General features: G+C 40.5%; 1 protein-coding gene across 1 annotated transcript; it reads left to right on the forward strand.

Moving 5' to 3' along the window:
• The first annotated feature begins 504 nt into the window (after positions 1–504).
• Positions 505–4,826, forward strand: IGIP (IgA inducing protein). The gene has a single exon (XM_060092009.1). It carries the CDS (start codon positions 4,576–4,578, stop codon positions 4,735–4,737), a length of 162 nt encoding a protein of 53 aa, XP_059947992.1. The 5' UTR covers positions 505–4,575; the 3' UTR covers positions 4,738–4,826.
• The last annotated feature ends 4,387 nt before the right edge of the window (positions 4,827–9,213 follow it).

Here is a 9,213-nt window from a genome sequence, read left to right on the forward strand (position 1 = left end):
CTCATGGTCTATGTGATATAACTGGTATCGAAATAATTATATTAAATGAATATTCCTTTTTGGAATTCAAGGTTGACTCACTTTTTGAGGAGGGGAGGGTGGCAGGGGATAAGAGACTTTATTTTAACTAGAGGCATTATTATAACCTCAAGATGTGCTCTAGAAAGAATAGGAGAACAAAAAGTGTACCTGTGAACATATTTTTTTGTCTTAGTGAGATTGCGCGACACAGTTAGTGTTCGGAATTGCAAAAAAAAAAAATTGACAGTTTTGTCAATAGAACAGAAATGTGTTTTGGCTAAAATTATATTTTGTAAGTTATTTAATTACTTCGTTTTATATTCCCTTTCCCATAGCCTTTTAGGCACTTCATACTTAAAACCAACAAGTGAGAGGCCTCTTTTCAGATCTGGTTTATTTTTGGAATGCCTGAGTGTGTTTCTGGATGGGTTGGGGGGGCGGGCGGTGTGGCGGGGCTGGTGTTTTAATTCTTGACATGCTCGTCTCAGCATGTTTTGCTATTCATTCTGGATCTTAAGTTTGCAAATTCTGCTGAAAATTCAGTGATGTATTTGAAATGAGAAACTTCTCTGTGACATAGTGTGAATGTTTGTGGCTGGACTCTATTGTGGAAACTTGTGGCTTTGTTTTTAATTGAGGTAGAAAGTTAAACTTCCGTTGTGCAGATTTTAGGTTTATCTAGTGGAATTGTGCCCAGTAGTTATCTAAATATGGACCAGTTTTGGGAAATGAAGGTTGACAAATGTGTATTTGACTCTAGATAATCCTTTATTCAAAATCATAAAGGCTTACATCATTAGAGTTGTCTTAGGTTTTATGTTGTCTTGGGTTAAATGTGGATGATGATCAGCATTATATCTGTGAAGTTCCTTTGGGAAAAGAGAAAAATTCAGTCTCCAAACCTTTTCTTGGAGACTAAATTTACCATATATGGATAATGAAAAAATTTTAGAAAGTGGCTTTGATTATTTTTAAATGGAATTTAATCAGCTTAATTATTTTTCCTAGTTTGAAGCACTTATTTCCCAAATGTGAATAAAGGGAAAAGATCAACAATTTGCCCCCCCCCCTTTTTGAGGCCATTTTTAGTTTTCTGCCCCCATTTCCCAATCCTGTTATAAAATGAATTACGGGTATCCCTCTAAGTCCCTATAACCCCTTTTGGGAGTCACAGATACCTTTGATAATCTGACGAAAGTGATGGACCCTCTCCCCAGAGAGAAAATACAACATATACAGATAATTTTGCATACAACCTCAGGGGCATCACACATCTTCTGAAACCCAAGTTAAGGATCTCTAAGTAAACTCTGTAGAGAAAATTTTAATGCAATTAATTGATAAAATTAAGAACTAAGTATTGGCATAAAACATTTCAGATAGGAATTATCGTTAGGTGATGGTCCCTACTAGCAAAATGTGACATTCCAACCAGCTTTGTTAGACATTATAACATCCAGATAGAAGGAAAAAAGAAGCAAAGTTCTGAGAGCTATTTTTAAGGAGTCAGGGCATCTCTAGACATGGGAGCCACTCCTGGTTCAAGGCAGGGGTCAGGGTGCCTGACAGCTTCTAGCAGGGTAGAGTTTGATAAACCACAATGCTCAGGATGCCAAGGGGTTAGCCATTATCTTAACCCCTTTCTCACCAAAAGATTTTAGTTTTGTGTATTGGGAAACAAGACGTCACTAGGGAAGAAAAAGATTTGCCTTACAACTTTGCTGGAACACATCAGTTTGGTGACGTATGGGACACCGGTATCATTTTTGAGAAGGTGCATAAAACCAAAGTAAATTATTCTCTATGTAGAACATTATTTACTAGTAACATTTGTTTGGATGTATTAGCTTTGACAATTTTTACCAGTAAATATTGGTTTTATTTAAAACTGGGAATCCAGTTTATAAATAAGATAGTTGATATATCTGTCCTTTCCCCCATGTAAAGAATAGTTTAAAGGTTTATGCTTACTTTTTATTTTTCTCTCTTGATGCCATGGAGTGGGGTAGGGGCGGGGGAGATCTTTGAGTCAACAACCGACAAAATATCTTCTTCAAATTTAAAAATTGAGAAAGCAGCACCTTATTTAAGTCTAACTGTATACCATTTTAGTGCATGTATTAGTTTTAATAATGATTTTTTGGTGCATGCCTTTGGGCTTATTCAAAAGTGTACAATAGGAAAGTATACGTATTTCCTTTCTTAGAAAGGAGATGTTTTTCTACTTTGCAACATGTGATTACAAAAATCTTCCTCTGTGGGAAGATTAACCATGTATTGAACTACTGAAAAGTATATATTTTTAGATATACAGAAAGCATCTACATGGAGCAGCATTCAGACCTATATAGGAGTCATAGCATTCTATATAGGACCAAAAAGGAAATAACATTAAACACTTAAACAGACTTTGTTGGGTAGAAATACCTTTAGATCTTGCATTGACTTCCAAAAAGAAAATGCCACAGAAGTTTGCTGAAAACTTTTGTTGTTTGAATTTTCTCTGTCAGTGTATTTAGCCCAAATAGAACAGCTTTGGGTTAACACATACGTAAGAATCAAAAAAAACAAAGCTAACTAAATAAATCAGTCTGGTTTGCCAATCCAGCTTGACTGAAATAAGTAAACTAATCACTTGCAACATGAAAAACTGTTCAACTCCTCTAAGGTTTTGACAAAATAACCTTGGCTGATGTGGGAAGACTCCCACTTTGATTTCTGACCTGACAGTGAAGATTCATGCTTGACATGATTTCATACCTGACAGTGTCTGTTTAAGGAGCTGTGGTACAGTCTGCTAATTCAATCCCAGATACCTGTTGATTACCTGTGAGATCTAGAGTCCAAAGTAGCCAGCAGCTGTATCCCTGAGTGCTCTGTGCCCATCAGATCTCTTAAAGTAAGCAGGGTTGGGACAGGTCACAGCTCTGATGAGTGACCTCAGGTGCTGTGGACAGCCCCAGATTTAAGACTTGTATCTGCTTTCTTGGGAGTCATCACTGAACTAATGTCCCACATGGTGTTACTTACTGTAGATGCTCTCTCTTGGAGGAGGCCCAGAGCACACATCCTAATTGCTTGTGGTACTCAGAGAGGGGGTGCTAACTCTGATGCCCTGGCCAAATTCCAGTTTAGGGATGTGGGTCTTCTTGCTATTCTAATTGGAAACATGCATCGCTTCCCATTTTCCCTGTTGATCTCAGTGCAAACTGCACTAGTATATTTCTTTGCCCCGACCCCAAGTCTCTAAGATGCTGGTGTGTATTATATGGGCCAAGTTCATGCCTTATCCTAATGCTGGAAAGTTGAGGAATGAGTGAGCTTGGTGTCACAGTGCCCTGTAGTTGGAGGGTAAACTCTTGTGGTGTTTTAGGGATGAAGTTGGCCCTCTTCTTAGCATAAGTTGGGGAATGTGCACTGGCCGGAGGCTTCCAGCCATGAGGTGTGAACTGAAACCTATTTTCCCTCTTTTCTTATAGCATGTTGAGAAAATCTGTTGGGTTTTTAGCAGTCAGGGAAGGCCGGAGTTCTGCAGCTTTAATCTGGGTAACTGAGGCTAGTTTGAGCAAGTCTTTGGTTAATTAACTAGGTTCTCAGATGCCACAGACTCCGTGAAAAGTCACCATTATTTTCAATGGTTGTGATAGAATTTCCCCCAGTAGCCATTATTTTAAGATTATATTGCAGAGTTGCTTTATTTGAGCTTTTCGTGTATACACAATCCCAAACTGGAAGAAATAATAATTAAAAAAAGGAATCCTGCTGTGAAAGGTATATATTACTCTAGATTTTTCTTACTGTAAATATTGTAAGATTGTAATACTGTCGATATTTTATTAACCAACAAATGTTAATCTATGTGAATTCAGACTTATTTTAAATGTGCTTCTTATTTACTGTGTGTGGTCCCTGTTGCTGACAGTATTAAGTTATATTCTGATGTAAGATTAACTTTATTAAAGAATGTAAACATTGTTTCCTTATGGGAAAACAAATAAAGTATAAAGAAGACAATTCTTTTCATTAAAATATACTGTGTATTTACACTTGCTAGACCCAGCACCACTTATAAATTTAGTACACTGTTCAAAATTTTAGTTAACACAGCTGACATGGTTGTGCCCTGTTTGAAAGTCTAAGAGTAGGTATTGTTGGAATATAAGCAGTTTGTATTTGTCTGCTGTGAATCATAATCTTGAAATTTCTAATCGAGTTTGTAAAATTTTTATAGTAAAACATTTTAACGACAATTTAAAAATTTATCTTCTCTAAAGAATGGTCAAAACAATATCCTTTCAGAAATAGAATTGTTCTTTAATATCTTTCCAAAATGACTTTGGTTAAATGGACCAGATGTATGTTAGTTAAAATTTAGGACAAAGTTGTAATATTCTTTGAGTTTACAAGTTAATCCTTATTGGAGATGTGCCAATTATACAGTAGAATATCATTAATTTGCACTGTTTGGGGACCCCATTAAGAATGCTGAATTTTTCCAACTAAGAAGTAAGCAAATGCAATTTAAAAAGTAAATTTGAGCATTCTGTATTAAATATGTGCAGTTATTATCACATGAAGAAGCTCAGTGTGTCGGGCTGTAATATAACCATACTTGCTGTCATGTTCTCCCATCTCAGTGCTGGGAACTCACCATGTGGAAACCAAGCAAATGTGTTGTGCATCAGCCGGCTTGAGTTTGTTCAATATCAAAGCTGAAACTAGCGAGGTCTGCTGTACTGCTTATTGAAGTATTGTGATTCTTTTAGGCATTGATTCTTACAAAATATATACTGTAACAGTATACTTTGTACAGATTTAAATTTTATTTGAAAAAATGAAATAAAGTAGGCAAAAAAATAAAGATGTTTATTTTTCATGTGACTATATAAACAGATCAGTCTTTTGTTTCAGTGCCTTTGGTGGGGGTGGTTATGGTTGCTCTTGGAATTTTTTGGGGGGGTGGTGTGGGGTAGAAACCATTTTAAGGATTCAGCAGCAGGTATACTTGCCTAATCATTAATTTGCTGTAAGGATTAAGTGGGCTGTCCCACACTGGAAAACTGTTTTCTATTTTATTTTAAAACAAATTTATTTTAGAGATTTTACGTGAATGGCTTTCCTATCTTGCTTCTTGAGTCAGTTTTTAAAATTCTCTGGTGGTGCTGCGACGGTTAAAGGAGCCATCACAATTGAAGAGAAAGAGAAACTTTTCCCATAGATCATGTCCCTTTTCCATAGAAGGCTTTTTGTTTTCTGTCGTTTTAAATTTGAAGTTGGTTTGGGTTACAAAAGAGTCATGACAAAAGATGAAGAGAATCCTCTGCAGAAAATAGCAGTTGTGCTTGAAAATAAGATCCTTTCAAAACTGCTCTTCTAGTGAGTAGAGTGGTAGACAGTGAATGAAGTTACCAATAAAAATGTGGCACAGGAGTGATCCTTCAGAATAGTTTTAATGGGACCTTCTCAGAGAAGATTAGATTATCTGACCAAAAAGAAGCATCCCAGTTTTGGCCTCTGACTCAAAAAGCAACAGTGGCTTCAGGTGTATGGTATTTTCCTCAACCTTTAGAAATGGAGTTGGAAGTTTTATTTGTGCTTTCTCCTCATTTTATCTTTTCTGATGCTTTCACTTACTTTTAGGATGGATATGAGAAGGCTTGGAACAAGCAGTTGCAGGAACAATGTTCCTGCAAAGGTCACACTATAGAAATTTGTTTCATTGTTATTTAAATGTGTATGACAGTAGTTATACTCTAAAAACTGATGCATGGCCATAGGAATATCTCAAGTTCACAGTAGCACAGTTTCAGGCTTCCCTGGGTAAATTCCAAGAAAGTTTTGTTGATGTCATTGTTGTTGTTTTGGTTTTTTCCTGCTAAAATGGCCCTCCTTTGTAGAGAACAGCAGACTAGCTGTTGGACTACAGCTAGCCACAGCTAGCTAGCTTTAGACCAGCTTCCACATCTGACAATCACCAACTCCAGTAAAAATAATACAGACATTTTGCTGCATGAAAACTTAAAGCTGAGGGTTTTGGGTAGGTAGGGCAGGTACTAAGAAACTCTAATTTTCCCTAAGTTCGGCAGTGCCTCTGATTTGGGTGGCACACAGAGAACAGGTGGGTACTTCCTGAAGATTCCCCTCTCTCCTCAAGGTGGAATCAGACAAACTCCTGGGTCCCTGTCCCAGAGGAGGGCTCTCTAGTACAGGACGTTGTGGTAGAAACTCTAGCCACAATTTGTAGTAAGTATAAGGGAGTGAAAAGCCAGAAGCCAGGCCCCTTCCTAACTGTCCTGTGGCCTTAATCTTTAAAAGATTCCAAATGGGACTATATTAAATATGCCCTGTGGTTATTTTGGAGGGCTGGAGGTGAGTTCTATTGCAGGGCTACAGGGGGAACATCCCAGACTTGGGATGGGTCTGAACTATATAGGGCAAGGCTTACAGGCCCATGGGAGCCTCTCCAGAAAGGGGCCCAGCATGGTCAACAGAACTATTAGTCATTTTTATTCAGCACTTTCTTTTCTAAAGTGATATAATTGGCAATTGCTTCCCACCCCCCACCTCCAATGGATGTTAACTTTTTTTTTTTTTTTCCTTTTTGCGTTATGTGGGCCTCTCACTGTTGTGGCCTCTCCCGTTGCGGAGCACAGGCTCCGGATGCGCAGGCCCAGCGGCCATGGCTCACGGGCCCAGCCGCTCCGCGGCATATGGGATCCTCCCAGACCGGGGCACGAACCCGTATCCCCTGCATCGGCAGGCGGACTCGCAACCACTGCGCCACCAGGGAGGCCCGGATGTTAACTTTTATTTAACCATGTGGTATGTCATTTACTTGGGCCCTTTTGCATGGTTTTTAGAACTCTCTTTGTTCCTAGTGCCAGTAACAATTTCTAAGCGGATCGGACTTTTTGACTTGGGGTACTGGGCTGTGGAAGAGGTTCTGCTCATTCAGGATCAGAGGAAAGAGATCCCTTTTTCCGTGTTTGGCTGCCCCGTAACCTCAGGGCCAGCACAGTCACTACTGCTTTCACTTCAGCACCATCCCCCACGCTTCTGGAACTTAAGGAGGAGGAGCCACTTTTTTCCTCTGAAAATGGGGATTCTACCTTATTTTTGCTAATCTCTGGACTGTTTCCAATAACGTCATTCCAGTTTTCCTACCAACATTGATTTTCATTCATTTTGATCAAATCAGGCCATTTGGCACTTAGGCTGGCAGTGAGAAAATGTCACAAACAGACTCACTGAATGTTGCAATGTTTAAAAAAGCAGGATATCCCTACCTCACAGCCAGCAGGGTTGTCCAGTTAACCCCACCATCCTAGGAATCCTGACTCTCCCTGCATGCTCAGCTCACAACTCAGACCTTCCCCAGGGAGCAGGAGTTTCTTTGTCAGCCTCCTAGGGAGATTGGCAGCCGCTCTGACCTAGCTCGGCCTTCTCTTTCTGTCTCTGGCAGTGACACTAAGGGTGGGTCTGTACTGCCACCATCCTAAATTTTTCCAAGCCCCCCACTTTTTTTTTAAAGCTAATATTGAGTGATTAAAATATGCAAGCTAAGTGTTTTATCTAGGTTATTTCATTAAATCTTACTACAACCCTATGAAATAGGCACTATTACTATCCCCATTTTACAGAAGAGGAAACTAAGACAAAAAGAGATTAAGTAGTATGCCCAGGGACACACAGTCAGAATTCAAGTCATGAGTCCTGGCAAGCTGAGACCCTTGGTCTCAGACACTCTAGTGCCACCTCCTCCCCTAACTTGCAGGGTCTTCCTGACTTTGACAGTGCCTTACCTCAGGATGTATTTAGCTGGATGGCAAAGCCAGTGTTCCCTGCGGCAAAGGAAGATTTCTCTGTATAGCTCAAAAGCCACATTTCCTGTTCTGAAGGTTGATTCATGAATGAATCCACATTTTCATTTCCCCTGCCCCTTTCATGGGGGAATGACTTACTCGGAGCAGGTCTGAGGAAAGCTGGCAAATGGCCCTTCCAGGCCTCTCTCCACTGCTTTGCTTAAAGCAAGTACAGGGCTGAGTACTATTCCTGCCTCTTCCCATCCTCACCACAATGACCTGATCAAAAAGCTCTGTGAATGAGCTCTTCAATTCTGTCTAGCGGAGCTGTCGATTTCTTTCTTGTTCCCAGATTATACCCCCCAGCAGACACCCTATCATCCTTATGGCTGCCCTCCTATCTGGGTTCATTTGGCTCCAGATATAGGCTCAAAAAGGAACAGGAGGCAGTCTCCAGGAGAGGATCTGGGTCTGCCCAGATTCCCCAAACCTCGCTATTTGCCAATAATTGGCCAAGTAATTGGATCAGTCAGGGCCAGCCCTGTAGTTTCCAGCTCAAAGTTTTGCTTAGGCTTTTACGTTTCTGAAGGCACTTTCCTGCATCCTCTAAAATGCTACTTCCCAGATGCTTCCTGACCTCTAAGGGAAGGTCCAGAGTGTCACTCTCCAGGGGCTTCTTCCAAAAATAAAATATGAAATTCCTTGGGACTTAGGGGTGGTTTAGAGGGCTGTGGTATCTATTAGAACTCTCGTCTGAAAAGGGAAGATCATAATCCCTCATGTTTCTTGTATCCTCTAAAGCAGTGATTCTTAAGGTGTGGCCCCTGGACCAAGAGCATTAGCATCCCCTTGGAAATTGTTAGAAATAGAATTTTTTTTCCCAATTTTTTGGCTGCGCCACACAGCATGTGGGATCCTAGTTCCCCAACCAAGGATTGAACCCCCGACCCTTGCATTGGAAGCGTGGAGTCTTAACCACTGGACCACCAGGGAAGTCCCCAGAAATAGAAATTCTTGGTCCACACTCCAGACGGAACTGAATCAGAACCTGCAGGAACCCAGCAATCCCTGTTGTAACAAGCTCTCCAGGTGACTCTGAGGCACAGTGAAGTGTGAGAACCACTGCTCTCTAAAGCAAAGCTTCTTTATCTCTTTTGGAGTTTTAGGTTTGAGAATCTGATGAAAGCTTGGGACCCTCTCGCCTGCTTCACAGACCTCCTCAAGTCCATGTTAAGAATCCCTGCTCTGGAACTTAGAGCTTGTCCACGCCTCTCTGGCGTCCACCCTCTCCACACCACCTTGAGAAGGGGTGGCCACATGCTCCCTGTTTGTTCTTTCATTCATGTCCTGTTGGTTGTCGCTGAGAGTGGGCAGCCCCCGTGCCAGAGAA

This window comes from Mesoplodon densirostris, chromosome 3 (genome assembly GCF_025265405.1).
Source record: "Mesoplodon densirostris isolate mMesDen1 chromosome 3, mMesDen1 primary haplotype, whole genome shotgun sequence".
Lineage (NCBI taxonomy): Eukaryota > Metazoa > Chordata > Mammalia > Artiodactyla > Ziphiidae > Mesoplodon > Mesoplodon densirostris.